General features: G+C 44.7%; 1 protein-coding gene across 50 annotated transcripts in view; it reads right to left on the bottom strand.

The window, feature by feature from the left end:
• The window catches only part of SORBS1 (sorbin and SH3 domain containing 1), a 225,097-nt gene that overhangs the window by 76,897 nt on the left and 128,473 nt on the right, over positions 1-19,727 (bottom strand). For 39 of the 50 annotated variants that reach the window (XM_067538183.1, XM_067538176.1, XM_067538172.1 and 36 more), the window contains 6 exons: positions 8,831-8,886; positions 7,263-7,334; positions 6,429-6,524; positions 1,733-1,852; positions 247-273; positions 9-112 (listed from right to left, as the gene is read on the bottom strand). In XM_067538183.1, coding sequence (XP_067394284.1) covers positions 9-112; positions 247-273; positions 1,733-1,852; positions 6,429-6,524; positions 7,263-7,334; positions 8,831-8,840 — 429 coding nt within the window. In that variant the 5' untranslated portion in view covers positions 8,841-8,886. Of the gene's footprint in view, positions 1-8; positions 113-246; positions 274-1,732; positions 1,853-6,428; positions 6,525-7,262; positions 7,335-8,830; positions 8,887-19,727 lie in introns of those variants that run through there. The other 11 variants (XM_067538355.1, XM_067538351.1, XM_067538346.1 and 8 more) reach the window with 5 other exon arrangements.

Below are 19,727 nucleotides of genomic sequence, written 5' to 3'. Positions count from 1 at the left end.
ATGCTTACCTGTGGTTTGCCATCTGAAGAAAGGTTGGGACGCACACTTCTATAACCCTTGGCAGCCAGAGAAGATGGCTGGATGTCTCCATTAGAGGATAACCTCCAATCATCTAAAAAGGGAAGGAGAACCTGAGGTCAGAGTGAATTCATTCTAGCTATATGGGGAATGAAGAGAGGGGAGTGTTGCTTTTTGCTGGGCAACAAGCAATACATCTGGGGAAACAACAACAAAATAAATGTGTACCTGTTTCTGGTTTTGCTGTCTCCAGATCTATGTGTGCCGCAGAGAGCAGGGATGGAAGAAGGGAAAAATAAGGGAAAAAATAAACTGTTACATTTGGAGCAAACATGCACCAACTAAACTCAAGATTCAGGCTATTTCATTTCACACACACAATGCTTTCTGACAGGGGTGCCTAATTACCATAGAAACTGGCCCTAAACATGATGCCCTCACTGTTTCTGACCTTTGTAAACACAAGGCAATTCATTCAGAGCAAGGAAGAAACAATCATTCATTGACATTCTTCTTTTGGAGGCTAAAAGGCAGCTGAGCTATCTGCTCTCCAGCCGTGGCTTGGAGTCCAAATGCCACATATTGCTGCAAATGCCGGGTCTCAGGGTCCAGCCAGGAAGCAGGCTGGAAAACCATATCTGTTCTTTTTAACATTGCTACATGAAAATAACTGAGGCAGAGATGCATCAACAAAGAGATGTCTTTTTTGCAAGTAAGGGTGGGGGTGTAAAACATGATGACGTTTTACAGCCTAGTCCCTGTGGCTAGATGTATTGGGACTATTTACCCGTCGCCCACTGAGTTCCTACTAGCCATTTGGCCGCTCACGTTCGGTGCAAAGAGCTCTTCCAGCTCCAAAACGCATTTCATAAAGTGATTGAGGGCGTCAGCAAAAGAAGTATTAATGAGCTCATTTCCATAGAAATGGGCTCATTGCCATTCAGGCTGCTGGAAATTTATGAAGCCATCAGCAGGAAGGTAGGCGAAGAGGGTGGGGGTGAGGAAGCAGAGAATGGAGAGAATGAAAAGAGGAGAGGTCATGGGTAGAGCAGGAGGGGAGAAGAGGGAGGTAAAAAGCAGGGCATTAGGGCTGGAAATAATAGAAATACTCTTTCCTTAACTACAGATCCTGTGCTTCCCTTCAGGGAGATTCTGAGCAACCCTAACTTTTAATAGCATCTCCCCTTTGGGAGTTCATTCTCTATGCGAGATCCCAGGCACATGCAGGTTTAGCAATGCTTTGCTGGGCTCCTGTAATTAAGTAATTACACAGCTGCTATTTAAAGACGGCAAAGTTCTATGGCAACGGTGTCAACTTGGGATGCCATCCCAGAGCCCTTGACTACTGCGACAACATAAATGCCATCGCCGCAGCAACCACCCTGGCCCGGGATGAAGGGGATGCACAAAAGACTACTTAGGAAGAAAGGATGATTTTTTTGGCACTTCTGTCAGCAACATGAAGCAAGAAATATGCCTTTCCCCCCCGAGGTATGTAAATGGCTGAGAGACCCACGCTCAGAGGTTCTGAGGCTTTGTCCTCCTGTAGGGCCCTGGTCCACGTAAGAGATTTAGGAGTCTGCTTTTTACTCAGCTCTGTAGCTCTAATGGGAGAGGCTCGATCTTTTAGCACTCAAGTCTTGGGCTTGAGCGCCATGTGGGGTCAGCAACAGTTGTTGTATCTTATGTTTAACCTTTTACATATGAGGCTTACTTCCTGACTCCTGGACATCCTGAGAATGTGGGGGACTGACACTTGGACTTTCCTCAGAGGCTGGAGATGCCCGAAGGGTCACAGCCCCTTTCCCAGCGCAGACTTTAGTTGGGTCCTTGTCTAAAGAAAACACATACAAAAGGAGATGTGTTGGTGCACGTGATTCCACACAACCAGAAGCCATCATATTTCCATGGCAGTCTGCTGGTGGCTGTGGAGTGATTCTAACATGGCTGCCCCCAGTGAACTGTTCTAATATTTATGCAGATGAACATTAGCTTTGGCTTTAAAACATTAAGAAATCACAGCAGTTTTATTTTTCAAAAATAAGTAAGAGAAGTGATGGACATAGAAATACAGTTCTGAGTCAGTGTAACTCGGCTAGGAAAATGGCAAGAGATGCTGTGTGTTTAGAGCAAATTTCACAGGTTTGTTTGCTTTACTAGACCTGGTCTACACTCAGATTTTATACCACTATAATGGCTCCCACACGAGGGGTATTGTACGACTTTAAATATACTGGTATAAAACATCACAACTTGTGTGTGTCGACAAGGCCTTACCAGTGAGTTCCATGGTGGACTGATGGAGAATGAAGTCGTATAGTTATCCAAAATAAGCGGTACAGTCCAGGTGGTGTAGCGTGCACCTCCCACACTGCCTGCCATTCCTACAAGATCACCCCGTATGATCAGAGAGGAGGAGCAGTTCAAAATACAACCACTAAGATCACCTTCCTTGCCCATGTCAGCCCCCCTTTGAGGTCCCAATTTGGCAAAGACCCTAGGCATATGCTTAATCATCCACATTTGAGTAGGCCCATTGAAATCCATGGACTACTCATATGCTTGAAGTTAAGCACATGCTTTGCTGAGTCAGGGCCCAAATACCTCCACTGGCACCCCTTTCCGCATGGCATCAAGTTCACACCACTCCCATAGGAGACGCTGGCCTTGAGGCTAGGGTGACCAGATATCCCAATTTTATAGGGACAGTCCCTATATGTGGGGCTTTGTCTTACAGAGGTGCCTATTACCCTCCACTCCTGTCCCAATTTTCCACACTTGCTCTCTGGTCACCCTACTTGAGGCACTGCAGGTCTGTGGCTCTAGGCTTTCTCCTTTGCCTTCCCCTAGGCATGAACCCCTCTGCCAGGGCAGGTCTGCAGGGTCTACGCTCTCCTCGTGTAGATCTCTCCTAGGCCTCACATCGTCCCAGGTATCTCCAGCGTGCTAGCCTCGTCTTCGGTCTACTTCATTCAAACCAAATTCCCTCACGTCACACACTAGCTTTTGCTACATGATGGTGCGTTCTTCTCCTCTCCTTCCTTCCCTTGCCATCACCTCACTCGTCACGCCATGTCGGAAATTAGGCCCGGTGACAAAGCGCAGACGGACGCTGTACCCACAGTTCAGGGAGGCTGTGCTGCTCACGTCACCGTGCAGGGCCAGCGCCTGCCTTTGTAAGCTCCTTGGCATTGGCTCACATACCATCTGTATTGGGAGGTGTCTCACACACATTGGGGGCATGGAAATCAATATCATACTCAAGCTTTCTGGGGGCAGAGACTATCATTTAGTCTAGCTAGTGCAGATCAGCATGATGTCAATGGAACAATGCTCATTCACGCCACCTCGAGATCTGTCCCTGCGTTTGTACAGCCCTACATACTATGGGAGGGCCATGACTGAGGCCCCAGGGTTACAGTATAGACAAATAACCACAACTTCAATGCTATGAGGTTCAACAAGCGTTAGATGTTTGGCTCTCATCCGAACCCCGTGTGTTGTAATCACCAGGCTCTCAGGCCTTTACTTGACAGTTCCAGGACTTTATGGGCTTGGTAAGAAAAGTTGCCTCAAGGTACATTCACTCGGTGCTGGATGAAGGGGTGGTGGATTGAGGCCTGTAAATGGAGGATGATAAGAGGGGGCAGGAGACAGGGGCACACTTTCCCTCTGCTGCAGTTCAGCCCATACCTAACTTGGAGCACCAGAGCAGTCCCAGTGGGTCTATTCACATGCTTCAAGTTAGGCACGTTGTTGAGATCTTGCTGAATTGGGGCCCAGGTGGGCCTGTCTTTGCAACACAGGTCTGTTCTCCATGGGGGGGAAAAATCTATCAAAGGAGTTTCAAATACATTTTTCCCAAGCAGCCAGAGCAGTTAGTTTTGTTTCCAACCTACATTTTATTTCATGATCAGATTGATTAAAAAAAAAAGGAGCGCGGGGGGAGGTGGGTGGGGGTAGGGGGCTGTTAATCAGTCTGGTAAAACAAAATGACTCAAACACCTGCACATACAAGCACAGGGTGTGAAGCTGAAGTCTTGAATGTGATGTTGTTAAATTACTTTTATTTTGCATGATCTCATGCGTACCCTACTCGGTAGTCTGAAGTCACACTGCAAAAATCTTGTTCCTTGGGAATTGTGATTAACCCATAACAGGAATCACTGACCTTAGGCAAGTCATTTCAATGCTCTGTGCCTCAGTTTCCTCTCCCACTCTTGGTCTGTCTTGACTATTTAAACTGTAAGCTCTTCAGGGCAGGGAGTGTCTCTCGCTATGTGTATGTGCAGCGCCTAGCCAATGGAGTTCTGATCTTGGTTGGGGCCCACAAATAATTAATAATGCAACCACAACTTTAAAGAGCAGTTGTGTTATTCTGTTTGTGAAATCAGTCCAAAAGCTGGGTGGAAACTATTTTACAAGCACTTGCACTGACTTCTTTGCCCTCCCACGAGGATGCCGAATGCCAATGTATGAAGTGCTTTGGGGCACACAGAGAGAGAGAGAGAATGTGTATTAAGAGGGCAGATTGCAAGCACAACAGGACAAGGTGCACCAGTTGCTTACAAACCCAGTTTTAAAATGCAGCTTGTGCCCAGGGGCTCCTCCTAGACTCAGCCTTCCCCAAGCCAACGCTGAGCGAAGCTTGGGCTGCTTGCCTTTTGGCATGCACAGGCAGCGGTGCTGATTTTGGTAATGCCACTCACAGCCCCTTTCTATGCTACAGGCATGGACAACCCAGCTAAAATTCAGCTACAGCCGCCTTGCAGCACCCTCGAATCCCATTACAACTATGGTTCCAGCTTGTAGCGGGGGCTGGAGTCTGACAGTCCTTCGCACGCAGGTCAATGCTTTGGTCACTCACTGGACTGGTACCAAAGTTCATGTGCCTTTGCCAACAGCCATTCTAGTATCTTTTGTTGATGTATGGAATCTGGAAAATGCATGACTGTCCCAATACTGATCCAGTCACTGAACATTTTTCCTGCTGTTTGACAGAATGATAGTGCCAGGCCTGACCTTACCCGTTTTTGGTTTAGAGACTTTATCATCAAGACAGAGAGGTTGATTTACAAAAGGAACAAGTAGCAGTTAGACACCTAACCTGGGAATTAGGTTATTAAAAATCTCCCCCTTAGTTTTAATTCTATAAAAGTTTTTACAAGGTCTACCATAATGTGTACGAATTATACTGTTAAATAGGTTGTGAAAACTAGAGAAATCTGAGCAACCCTGAACTTTGGGCTTTGAAACTTCCAAATCAGGATCCAAAGATGCAGATTATTATTTATATTACCACACCACCCAGGAACCCCTGTCACAGGCCACGGCCCCACTGTGCTAGACGCTGTACAAGCACAGAACAATAAGGCAGTCCCTGCCTCAAAGAACTAAAAGTCTAAGTTGAGGCTGTCTCAATTTTCTAAAAATAGTTCCTGTTTTCAATTTAAAGAACCTTCCCTTGCAGTGCTGGAAACAGGAGCTAGCAGAAAATTTCACAACAGAACAGTTTTCCACCAGGAAATGGCGTTTTGATGCAATTTAACATTTTTGTGGCAAATCATCAAACTATTTCATTTCAGCTTTATTGTTTTGGCAGTTATATTGTATTGTAATTTATAATACAAAAGTCCAAACATTTGCCTTTTACATTATATTGTGGATTATAATATCACATAAGACCCTAACCGAAAAGATTGAAACAAAGTATTTTTGGAATATTTCACTTTGCAATAAATAAATCAATACTTGACTTTACACCATAATATGGGACAAACATCAAATTTTACAATCTCAGAATTTCCCTCTTTTTTCCATTTTTTACCCAGCTCTACTGGAAACACACTGTGAGCATTTTGCTAGTGTGTCAGAGCCAACAAGTGAAAGTGAATACAAATTGCAAGAGGAGTTGGTTAGTCTGGTTTCACGGTCCAAACAGTGAAGTACAAAAAGGGCAATGGGGAAGCTGGCACTTTAGCATGGCAAGAGAGGATGTGTGCATGTGTGAGTGAGAGAAAGAACAATAGAGATGCTGAACTAAGATTGAACCTGTAAAATAAAATCTCTGGTGTCAGTTTACTTCTCTGTGGACCTAAGATATACAGGAAATATTTTAGACTTTTCAGGAGTTTGGTTTAAAATGAGGCTACAACAGTAATGTTCATATAAGCATTAGCACAAGAGTTTACGTGGATCTCAGATTCAAATATGCTCTATTATGCCTGCAGAGAAACTGGATTATTGAGGACAGTGAATTGTGGCATCATGGTCTAACTCTATTAGTTATCGATGAAATCTACAGCACTGGAAAACACTGAAAGAATGATGAAGTTGAAAACTATCTTAACAAGGGGGTGAAGCAGAAGGAGCAGATGATGGCCTACTAATGTGTTTGGAAAAAAAGATACCTGTAGGTAGCATTAGGTCAGGAGAACTTTTCACTTTCTTCACGGGGATTATTTTAACGGCAGAAATAGAGCGTGCACATAAAGGGACGTCAATGGCTGCAAACACAAAAGTGTAGTTGGTGCATCCAGAAGGGAAGAACACAATTAAGGAAACATGGCACAAAGCTTTCTAATGTACTTGGGAAACCAGGAATGACAATAGCAGGAAATTTCATATACAAAAGCAGTTCAGAGACCAGTGATGCAATTATTAAAAATAGCGCCTGGTTTGTCCTAAGTCAGGATGTCTATTTGTTGTGCAGGGGACAGTACTGCTTAGTGAAATGACTTTGTCCTCGCTGCCTTTGGTTTGGGGAATAACCCCACTAACAATGTTTTATAAAAGCAAAATCCAGACTCTGCCAAGCTCTCATTCTGTTTCACTCTTAACCAGCTCATTCATTCATCTATAGTAAATATCCTGCCTGCCAGAAAAAGCCATCAAAGGAGTGGAAAGGGTGTGAATACCAGAGCAGACGCCTGGGGCAAAAATCTTCCCACCCAAAATACTCTACTGAATAAAAAAAAAAAAAATTTGAATGGTGCAAGGTCAGATTCCAAAGCCTCCTGGAAACACTCATGTTCTTCAGCAAGTTTGGGATCAGGCCCTTGCTGACAAAGATAGTTTTCCTTATAACATTCAAGTTACTTCCTGCTCTTTAATACTGGGTCATGCTGTGACTGCAGCTGATCACAATAAAAACATCAATGAATCCAGTGGGGGGAAACAGCTGCACCACTCCAACTGATGTGCCGGGGGAACTGCACAGATCATTTTGAATGCACTTGACTCACCTTTCTCTTGTCCATTGCTGCTTGAGATCAGCCCATTGACCACAGTTTTCACAACGCCAACTTCTTCGTGTTCTGAAAGACAAAGGGCAAGCAGGGGCACCCTAAGATGAGTAAGCTCGCACTGACTACACTGCAAGGCCTGACAGCATTCAGGGTTTCAGACAAGCATTTCTGCCATCAACAGCAGAAATGCAGGAGACATGTGAGGAAGGAATGGGAGAGGGAATAGTAAAACACTCTGGATATACAGATAGTTATTAAGCTTAACAAGTGGCAGCAATAAACTTAATTGAGAAATCTGTGACATTTTAATTTTATTGTTGACAACAAAGGGATGTCAAGGATCAAAATCACTCACAGGCACAGGTACCATGGGGTGGGCTCTGCCAACCTGCTGTAAGGGGAGTGCTTTCATACCATGCTTACCCACATGCACAGGGTGAGTTGATCACCAGATCTAGGGACAGCAATTCACTTCCCCTTTCATCCTTGCCCATTGAAACTGTGAGCTCTTTGGGGCAGGGACATGGGTTTGTACAGCACCTAGCGCAACGGAATTTCAGTCCAGACTGGTGCCTCTAGACACCACTATTAAAAAAATTATATAACTACCCACTGTCACTATTTCCCAGTCAGTCACACTGATACAAACCTGTTGGAGATCAAGGGGCTGCCCAGGTTCCCAGCACTATTCCAGAAGTGCCTTCTTAGGTGGCACTGGAGGCTGTCGCTGGCTACTGGCAATGGGGACCCAGGGAGCAAAAGGGGTAGCAGCTAAACAGATCAATTGCTAAGACTCAGTAGTTTGGGGTCACAGGATTTTGTGGGATCCTTTTACTGGTTCGCACCTCCCAAGTTGGAGATATGAACGAAGGTCAAAGGGGAGCTGCACTGGGCCAGGTCTCAGATCACCACAGTGTGTGGTCCCAAGCACACAAAAAGGGAGATTTTCCAAGCTACAGCCAGACTCTCAGCACGTGTCCATCAACCTAGTTCCCATGAAGTCAAAGGAGTCAAGCTGATCTGTCCTTTTCAAATCATTCTGTGCTGATACAGGCTGAGTGTGGGGAAAATGACAACCTGAAACCAGCTTTTTTTTGTATGATGAAAACTTCCAGTGGCTCTCGTGACAGGTAGAATCCCATACAAGAATGGCCGGTTCAGAGCGAACAGATAAACAAACAAAACAGTCACAGCAATAGACCCTGACAGGAGGGCTTCTGGTAGTTTGTTTTCTTAAACATATTTTTGGATTTTTGTCAGTCCTCTGGTTGCTGGCAACCAGTTTCTTATCCCAGGGGACTACAAAATTACTTTGTTAGTGCACAGTGGATTTCTAATGTGCTTTGATTTGGGACAGCTACTAAGCCCTGTTTCAAGCTTTTCAATAGGCAGGCACGCTCCTGCACTATTGAAATTGACAAAGTTTCCTTGGGTGTGCAACCCCAATATTCACAATAACCGTGGCATGCTTACCGTTTCCCCCTTCACATTCTCTTTTTAGGGGATAAGGCAACAAGTTTTCACTGCAGGCACGCGAGGACTAGAGGAGAGGAGCAGTGACTTACCAGAGCTCATTGTGCCAGAGGGATTTGTCTCCTGCACGTCCAGGTTCTGGTTTTCTCTGTTTAAAAGAAAGACAGAATCTTTATGTGACACGCTTTGTGCTGTTTACACTGATGGAAGCTTGCAGCACCCTTCCTGCAGCTTGTGAGCTGGCTCCGCAAGCCCCTCTCCCCACCAGACCTTGGGAGAACCTGTTTCAGAGATGGGCCACAATTTTCTCCAGAGCGTTGTCTGGAAAGCCAGCTGTCACATACACCTATCTTCATCTCCCTGGACAACAGCAGGCATGATCCAGAGGGGCACTGAGCACCCTCCGCTCTCATTGAAACCAAGCCAACAGTTCCATTTCCTTCAAGAGCACCAGCCAGCCATTCATTTCCCAGACTAAAGAAAGGCAGAACCCAACTGAATTTAGATCAAAGAGAGGAGAATGGAGAGAAGACAGAAGTAAACAGCATTTCCGCCCACTGTGAGTATTATTGAAGGAGCCTTTAGATAAGTGATATTCAGACCTCAGTGTTCAGGGGTCAAATTAGTGATCAGCATTACCCAAAAGAGCTGCAGTAGTATGAATTCATTCTTGCATTTACTATTTATATATATATTATTCTCACAGCAAAGTGACTGACCACATATTATTTTATCAACTACAATTGGTGAACAACATAGTAAAAGCATCCGGATTGGTTAATAACTGGTTAATAATTAAAGACTGGTTAATAATTAAATCACACCATGTTTTAATAGCAAGTGCTGCGAAGAGCCGCAGAAGACGAGCCAATTGTGGTTTGGGAGTCTTACTGCTTTGGACTATTCCTAAAACTTAAATCACAAGATCTGGATTACATGCAAGGTCAACTGCACTAACAAGTCAGAAAGCTGTCTGGCCTCTGATAGCCTATGAGATATGCGACATCTTTACAAGGTGTCTTATCTAGAGTTGTGCAAATAATGGCTTTTTCTGTTCACTAATAACTTGGAAAAATTAAATAGTTTCAGGTCTAACCAAAAACTAAATTTTTCAAACTTTCTGGCAAATTAAAAAATTAAAAGGTTTGGGTAAAAAAAAGTTTTGTACGACAAAATTAAATGGTTTTTTTTTTTAATTTTTATTTTGAGCATTTTGTTTTTAACGTTTTTAATTATTTAAAATAAATGTGAAGGACATTTTAAAAAGAAAAGTCATTCTGAGCTCAAAAATAGAAACATTTCATTTTGAAAACAACCACATGAAATGTTTTCACTTTTTCAGAATATTTGGTTGGAGTTTCTTTCCCCCCCAACATGAATTGGTGAAACTTTTTGGTGTTATGGAAGCTGCACTTTTTTGCCAAAAATGTTTTAGATGAAAATTTTGCCCAGCTCTCATCTCATTAGAGAGAAAATCCTTGAGACAGAAACCCCAGCACAGAACAGCGCTTAGATAACAACATGATTGATCATGCAGACATAGGGATGTCTTTTCTTGTTTCTAAAGATGTTACAACATAGAAGGAAGATGTTGATTTCCTTACTGTGTTGTCAAATACGCATTCGCTTTTGTCTCAGTCATTCCCAGCTTCTGAAGTTCAAAGAATACAGAAAATGCTAACTTGCTCCGTGTTGCCATTACAAAATGCTCATTGACTTGCCAGTGAAAGATGTCTTCGGTGATGGATTTCTCTCTTTCTTTACTGAGCCATTGTTCCTGGCTAAATGAACTTTCTGACACATGCTTCAGCTCCCGTGTCTTGGAACATTTATTCCCATCTACATTTCTCTTAACAGCCCTTGTGTGAAAGAAGGGTCCTTGGTCACCTTTTCTGGCCCAGCTTCAGCAACATGTGAGTTGTCTGCTCTGTGCTCTGGGGATAGAAACTGCACACAAAGCCTGAGTAAATGGTCTGAGTAAATGCGCAGGCAGCTGCAAGACCATTTTTGGGATGGAGGAGAAGATACAGAGCTCCCCAGCAACCTACAAACGGGATCGCTCTGGCTCCTGAGCCAGCCTATAGGCGGAGATAGGAGCCATGAACTTTGTAGCCATCGATCCAAGTGTTCACAGACCCGAACCCCAGACAACAGCCCCTTCCCCAGCCTGCCCTTAGTTCTGCACTGGGCTGCACTCTCTCCCTGCAAGCCTACTCTGCAGCTGCCCATCCTACATGCAACAGAACTACAGTGCTGCTATCAATATATTGGGGGACATCTGTGGCCCGTACTTTGTTGGGTGACTGGCATCCAGAGCAATACAGCTTTTGCATTTAAAAAGAAGGCAGAATTATGACCCCAAGACAAAGCCCCACTAAACATTAGGGACCAGAGGGAAAGACATAGTTAATTTTTCCTACTGTAAGTGCTTTGTGTCAGGGCCAATTTTGGACTATGTTGGGGCCTCTTTGAGCTACCATAATATAAATAATGAACAAAGATTTCAACATCAATCCAGAGATGGGGGTGCCCAGCATGAGAGTGACATATTTGGACAACACTAGCCTGTGTTTTCAAGGATGTATTGTCCCCAGGGCCTCAGCATTGAGGAATTCCTACAAAACAATTCCATGTCATTTTGCAAATAGAATGTATTTTACTTCCCCAAAAATTTAACACCAAAGAAATGTAAACTAAGGGTAAGCCAAGCTAACACACTCTGGTTCTTTGGCCTAGTCTAGTGGGTGGCCCACATCTAGACATTTATAAGTCTGTCTATTGCCCCTTTAGCCAACCAGGAGTGACTTATGCTTTTAGATCAGAAAGTACCAGGTTTCAACCCCTTCATGCCCCATCAGTACCAGCTGGTGTCAAAGGCTGTACAAAGATACATGGACAAAGCCTCTGGTCTGTAAACTCTAGGGGGGTACTGATCTGGATGGGGTTCAGGGTTTTCCCCCAGTTGCTGAAAGAGATAAGGCACCCAATAACGGCATCAGAAATCATTTTTCTTCTGCTGTGTGACCTGGGAGGTGGGGAGGGGAAGGAAGAGGATAATGAGGGATGGGGGGGCGATTGCCTGCTGGGAACCAACTTTGCAGGCTTGCCTAAAATGATCCGTGCTTAATGCCAGCCAGAGTTTAATGGTTGTGTTCCATTTCAAATACTTGGCGGGCTCAGTGAAGAAAATTCAAGAGGCAAACGTAGTCTGTTCAGTGCTAAGCCCAGCCCATATCTGGACCCTCAGTCATATCTCTGTCACAACAGATGACAGTACTTGTTTAATTATTTACACACTTTATTCACTGAAATAGCCACATGGGATACACATCGTGCCTTCGTGAGGGCCGGGAGGGCAGAAGTCGATAATGTTAGTCCAAGCAGATCTCAGGACGAAATAAACAATGCCACATGGGGCATTCAGTCTAAAAAGGGACAGCAGCAACAACCAAACACAAGCCACAGAGAGGTTGCCTGCCTCCACATGCTGATGCAGCATCTGCTTTCTGGTTCCGCCTTGTCACATGAGACGCAACAGCCCAGATTCTGAGCCAATGTCAAGCAGCGCAGCTCCACTGGTTGAGTATACGGCCCAATGTATTTTCCTAACAGGGCATATTCTGACCCCTATGAAGTCTTCATTAGGTGGAGGATACAAATATTTAGCTATTGTTGTTGGGAGAAAAGGGGAACATTCAACTAACTCAGCTCTCTCCAGCAAGGATTCAGTCTCTGTGTTTAAGCACATGTAGAAGAGCATGATATTCCTAGATGCACCCAGCTCTCAGGAATCAAACTCACCACTGGCCAAGCTGTACCCTTTGTGGGGCAGAGGAAAATGCACAGTAATGTCTGGTAACGTCAGGAGTTTCAACTCATTGTTTCCTATCAATCAGCCCGTGTAGGGACTTGCCTTTGGGAGCAAGGCCTGCAGAAAGCTGTTGTGATGGCCAGGAGGGCATAAGGAATTCCCAGGCAACAGAGCTGCTACCATCGATGGGACTGTTCACATGCTGCAAGGTAAGCTTGTGCTTAAGTGCTTTGCTGGACTGGGGCCTATGAGTGCCCATCTGAATTGCCCCTGCCATTCCAATTGGCTGTGCGATTCCTCTTCACTTCCTGTCCCAAACTACTAGCAGCTGTTCCATTCCAGAGGCTTCTGTATACAAGTGATCCCGGTCTATAAAGTTTCTACGGTATGGGGTGAAAGACACTATATAAATACAAAAGAATGTAGGCATATATCGCAGAAAAATCTTGGGCTGTAGGAAAATGTGAAAGTCAGACCACCCTCTCACTAAGTCTTTGAACATTATAGTTACTTTATTTAACTCATCCAGCTCCTCAACTGTTGAACTGGAAAATTAAATGTATCCAGAGCAAAACACAGTAAAATGGAGACAAGGACTCCATACAATTGACCTCATTTTGCGGTTTTCATTTTCTGTGCGAGTGCTTTTTGTCAAGTCAGGTCTACACTAACAAGTTAGGTCAACCCAGCCACGTCACTCAGGGGTGTGAAAAATCCACACCCTGAGCAATGTAGTTTAGCCAACCTAACCCCTAGTGTAGACAGTGCTAGGTTGAAGGAAGAATTCTTCCATTAACCTGGCTCCTGACTCTCAGGGAGGTGGACTGGCTATGGCGACGGGAGAGTCCCTCCCATCACGGTCACGGATGGCTACACTGAAGCAGCAATGTGCAGACCCAGCACAGCACCTGTAGTGTTTTAAGTGTAGACATGGCCTGACATTGTTTTACTTTAAAGAGGAAAGCACTACACACTCATGTCTGTACATTTCACTGAAGGCCTGGTGAAAAACCCAGGGAAGTCTGAGGAAAGGCTCCCAGTCATTAGACAGGCTTTCAGCAAGTCCGCGCTTCTGAAATTGTACAGGTTTCACACAAAATGCGAGCCAGCATTTAAAGGCTCTGTGCTGTTGGAACTGTCAAGTCTCTCTTCAGGAAAACAGGTACCAGAACTGCAAGGAGATTGTGAATTCAGTGTTCTCCTTTTGGAGATTACTTGGCATCACTTGTGATATAAACCCATAATTAAGAAGAAACTCTTTTCACTGGAAGAGATTCTGGGTATAAAAATAAAACAGTAATTAAAGGAAACAAGTTTGCCAAAGTGAATGGAGGAGGGGCAAACAAATTACAATCTGGCCCAGAAAAAACAATATTTCACACATCCCCCAAACTTATTAGCATTTATAGAATTTAATTAATATAATACGCATATAGTGTCTGTTAACTGTGACGCTAATCAGTGTTATCTAACCACTCAGCTGAATTCACCAACAGACCAAGGCCCATACAAAGGGGGCAGGAGTGAGATGCGTGGCTGGTGGAAATCAGCATGATCCACAGACTGCAGTTTGCAAAGCTGATTGACACCAGGTGAGGATCGGGGTGTAAGCTTTGATACAAACAGGCAGCAGTAGCTATGGTCCTGAATCAGGAAAGCATGATGTGCTTGAGAGCTTTTCTAAATCAGGACCACAATTACTGCTGCTGGCCTCCAATGTGCTTAACTTTAAGTGCTTTCATGAATGGAGACTGTTTTCCAGTACTGGAGCCTATGTCCTTTTAAAGATATATGTATGAAAAACAATATTACTTGTAAGATACCACTACCGCTGTGCAGGGAGAATACACTAGCTCCTTAGGTCAGTGACTCTCAAGAGGCTCAAGAAGGTGGGGTTCATCAGGTCCATTTTACAGATGGAGGTTCAGCAAAGCCAGAACTAGAACCCACATTTCTTTCCTTCCAGTGCCCTGCTCTAGCCAGCAGACAATGCTGCCGCTCCAGCAGATCTTAATGAATGCCTTTATACTGAAATGTGACAAAAATAGCAGCCAAAGCTTCAGAACTGTACAAATTTCAGATATGATGGTAGGTAATAAAGGGCATAAGACAAGAGCGTCTGGTCTTGAATGTGCCTAGACCTATATTAGGTTCCTTGCCAGCATCCCTGGACCTCTAGGCAGACTTTTAGACTCCTTCATCCCTTTCAGCCCCAGCATTTTTCTTCCAAGACCACAGCTCTTTCCCTACTTGGTGTGGAAAAGAGAGCGGTGGAATCCTAGTTAGAAGGAATGCAGATAAGCAGTGACTACTTCTGTACAGCATGTCTCTGGATTATCTCACATGTTTCAAACATTCAAAGACTCTCCCTACAATAGCAAGAGATAACAAACAACTCATTAATAGTTCAGCGTAAACACACATGCTCTTAAGTCACTGGAGCTTTGCTAAGCATTGTAGAATCTGGTCCTATGGCTGGAATTTCACGAATTAGTGATTTTGCGTGGGGGGTTGTTTCCCTGCTTGTACACTGGGTTAGAAGCCTGGGCTGAGGTTTGTATGGCCACTGGGGGAATTCAAACACAACTCCCACTAGGTGGGCCTCAAAATCCACTAGACAACTTTGCAAGTTGTGGCTTGAAAGGGGCAATGTTGGTTAAAAACCATTTTTAAAACCCATTTTTCCTTCCTTTGTTACTAGCAATATCTCAGGTTATTCAAGTAGGATTTTTAACATGTAAATTGTCAAACCCCCTCATTCAAAAATCATGAGTCAGGCCACCCAAAAAATCAAGAGATTAGCTTAAAAAATCATGAGGCCTTTTAAAGGAGAGCAATACTTCCCAACACACCTGACCTGCAGCAAGCTGCATGTATCCTGCATTTTGCCCTTCCCCATTGCTTTCCAAATGGAGCTTGATCCTGAAGATACTGACCCCGGTGTCCCCAAACCAGCAAAGCACTTAAACACATGCTTAATTTGCAGCCAATGGGAGTGCGCCAAGCACATGTGCAGTCCCATTGGCTTGAAGCTAAGCACATATTTAAGAGCCTTGCTGGATTAGTGCCCCAGTGGCTGGTATCTTGCAGGACGGAGTCCTTGGTATCGCTTAATTTCTCCTCACATTGGCTAAAATGAAGAAAAAGGGACTCTCAAAATACTGGAGGGAGTTTCAACTTAGCCCAGTCCATCAGATCTTATCACAAATTGCCATTCTTCCCCCGTCTTGAAATATCTATGAAAATAAGTAGATCGCTATTTTATGTGCGCTGGAATGGGTTACCTAGGGAGGTGGTGGACTCTCCGTTCTTAGAGTTTTTTAAGAAGCGGCTTGACAAAGCCCTGGTTGGAATGATTTAGTTGGGGGGCTGGTCCTGCTTTGAGCAGGGCGTTGGAAGAGATACCTCCTGAGGTCCCTTCCAACCCTAATCTTCTGTGAGTCTATGATTCTATGATTTTTATTTTAAGGGTTAACATCCTGCTATTGCTCCAGAGCGCATTACGCCCGCCTCCTATGAATGAATGGCATGAAAGAACTGTGAATAAGCAATGTACAAGACAGCCTCAGAAAGGTTCACGCAAAACAATAGTTTCCCTCCACTCCTCAAAAAATGTTAGACAGCAGAGATACAGGAGTAAAGCTTCACATTACCAAGACTTACAAAACAAACTATAGTGCAGAGCACTGGCTGGCATATAAAGAAATATCACCACAAATAATTTAAACTATAATTGTTAACATAAATTAACAAAGCGCATTTCAGGTGACGCAACATTTTGCTTTTTTAAAAACATGATGTATGTTCACTTGAAAAATTCAGCAATTTGCAACAGGACCAGATGTCCCAGTAATTCGTGCATTAGCAGAGCTCTACTGTAGTAAGTAATAGAAGTCAAATAGGAAATGTAAACTTGACCATGCTGCTTCAAGGTCTTTGGGATGTTTCTGGATGAAGACGTCTTTCAGCAATGGACTTTACAGTGCACAAAAGTCACCAGCAATGCGAGTTAATTCAGCACAAAGACAGTACTTCAAACACACATTTTAAAAGCGACAGAGCACGGATCTACACTTTGCCACCTTTCCCAGTAGGATGAAGACAAGCGTTACAGCTAAAATAGCTGGGATCCTGTGCTGGAAAAGGGACTTTAATACAGTTGAAACATTTGATGGCCTGACAGCCCTGCAAATTCAACTCTTTCATTTAACTTCAGGGAGCACAAGATCATTAGCATGATTGCGTCTTTCTGCTGATGTGCCCTGCCCTGCTCTGCCCAGATTGGAGAGAACAGGTCAGTATCCACAGTTCATTCCATCTCTGACCCGTTGGCTGGGGCAGCCAACAATAGAGGCAGGTAACACCAACTGAGATAACGGTTGGGATCCTCTCCACAAGGAAATGGACTGGAACCACTGAGCCCCATTTCACAGAGGTTCCCCCCATTCCACCCAAGACATCTGGTCCCCTGAATCTTGTGTCTCTAATAAAACAGGAGGTAAGTCAATGGCTTGTTTCACACAGACTAAACCAGTGGTTCCCAACCTGTGGCCCGGGGGCCAAAAGTGGCCTGTGTGGGCTTTCAAAGTGGCCCTCAGCTCCCCTCCTGCTGGCTGCAGAAGGGAGCTACTGCCTAAGGACCCAGGCGGAGCGTGTTTCCGCAGGGCTACAAGACCAGTGCGGGCTCCTTGCTACAGCCAAAGGGACAGGAGATCAGCTTTCCCCTCCCCCTGGCTTAGCAGAGAGCATGGCAAAGCGCTCCGCCTGGGTCCACAGACACTGGGGTCACTGCTGGAGCCAGAGGGAGGGTAGCACTAATCTTCCATCCCCTTGGCTGCAGAAGGGAGCCACTACCTCAGGGCCCAGGTGGAGTGCACGGGGCTACAGGACTTGTGTGGTTTCCCTGCTGCAGCCAGGAGGACGGGAGAGCAGTGAGGAGGCTGCCTCCTCGCTGAACTCCTTTTGTCTGGCTGCAGTGGGGGAGGCCTGATGGCAGAGACTGGTGGCTCTTCAGGGTTGTAAAAATGATATCTGTGGCTCTCGAGCCAAAAAGGTTGGGAACTGCTGGACTAAGCAGTCAGAATTGGAAGCAGATGTACATTGCTTGTCAAGGTCCCTTTGGTAAGATTTCTGCTCTTACTGGTATCCCCAGGGCTGAAAAAATCCATTTCCAGGACAAGAGATTTTACAGGAGTGTAATTTGGCACCTAGTTATTCTGGCCCTGTCATGACTGTCCTCTGATGTCTGTGCTGCTGAAAGAGACGATCTCAGTGCAGTGCATCCCTTACAGCAACTGGAGAAAGAACTCTAAAGTCTTCCTAGTACAGGGAGGTTTTGTGTCAGTCTGTCTGTGTGCACAGATATACAAACACACCACCACCACAGCTTCGAACATCAGAGAAAGAAATTAAACAAGTAAAAGCAGGCCCCAGCGTGTTTTAATCATCTTGTGCATTTATATTCAAGAGAGTTCCAGAGAGGTAGCTCAGGCAGTGGGCGACAGATCCATCCTGGCTTACAGACAGCCCCCCAACCCGAAGCAAATACTCACCAGCAACCATACACCCTACAACAAATCCAACCCAGGAACCTATCCCTGCAACAAACCCCGTTGTCAGCTCTGCCCACACATCGACTCTAGTGACAACAACACTGGTCCTAACCACATCAATCACACCATAAGGGGCTCATTCACCTGTACATCCACTAATGTTATATATGCCATCATATGCCAGCAATGCCTCTCTGCCATGTACATTGGCCAAACTGGACTATCACTACGCAAAAGGATAAATGGACACAAATCAGACATAAAAAATAATAACATCCATAAACCAGTGGGAGAACACTTTAATCTCCCAGGGCACACTGTCACTGACCTGAAAGTTGCTGTACTTCTCCAAAAAAACTCCAAAAACAGACTTCAAAGAGAAACTGCTGAGTTAGAAATGATCTGCAAACTTGACACATTCAAACTGGGTTTAAATAGAGATTTGGAATGGCTCTCTCATTACAAGAGGTAAATTGCTTTGCTCGCCCATTCTCACCTCCTACTCAATGACTATCATTAGACCTCAAGTACCCGGCTTTCATCCATCTCCCCCATTGTTCTCTATGCACTTGTATATGTATATGATGATCTTGTTTTTCTCATTTCTACCTCTGCATCTGACGAAGTGAGCTAAGCCTTACGAAAGCTTATGCCTGCTAAAATTAAATTTGTCAATCTTTAAAGTGCCACAAAACTCTCGTTGTTTTTGCTATATTCAAGAGAGAGTCCCAAGACGCATCCTCTGGAAGTATTGGGATCTGAGGTTTTTGTTCAGAGCCACCTTGGATTTATAGAACAGCTCCCATCGTACAGGCTCCCGGAGCACCTTACAGACTTGCACTGATGTATAGTGTACACAACGGAACACATCATGGACAGCTGAAGTGCTGCCACCTCTGGGGTGAAAGCAGGACATGACTAACAGCACACAGCAACACTGAACAGTCTAGAGGACCTAATGCTACTGAGACTCTAGGAGGCATTTAGGCAGGCAGAATGCAATTGCCAGGAATTCAATTTGGTTAGGGTTAAGGAGAGGAAGTGAAGTTAATGACATAAGGTTATACCCACTGCTCATGAAAAAAGTGCCCTGGGATCCATAAAGGCCACAGGTGGTCGGGAGGATGTCAGTTTTACATCTCACTTCATCAACTGTACATACTGGATTCCCTTGGCCCAGTTGTTTTGAGGCTACTTGGAATATCGGTGTAGATAAGGGCTATGTGCTTGTGCCTAAAATCAATGGATGCCCTGGATTTGGGGGCATTTTTGACTCTGAAAACGATTGTTCTGAACAAACAGATCCAGTCATGGCGGCAGATTCCAGATGCCCTAACGGTTCCCTCTTTTAAAGCCATGGACTCACGCTACTGGCCACGGGATTTAGATGCAGCATCTCTCCAGCTACATGGTCACACTAAACTGCATGTTTGCAGGAGTGAATGGCACTCAAAAAACACAATGGATTAGATAACCCAAGCAGAGCCCGTCAGTCTCCTTGGGACATGACCTGTGCAATAAGATGATGTTGATGAGAGCTCTCAAGTTACACAACCACTAACAGTGAAGGAGTAAATAAGTCTGAGACACAACACTTGCCATTGTCTAGATTGTAAGTAGAAATCA

Source organism: Emydura macquarii, unplaced genomic scaffold, assembly GCF_026122565.2.
Source record: "Emydura macquarii macquarii isolate MOO-44397 ecotype Brisbane River unplaced genomic scaffold, CSIRO-AGI_Emac_v2 contig_67, whole genome shotgun sequence".
Taxonomy (NCBI): domain Eukaryota; kingdom Metazoa; phylum Chordata; order Testudines; family Chelidae; genus Emydura; species Emydura macquarii.
This window is presented reverse-complemented; position numbering and strand designations above follow the sequence as displayed.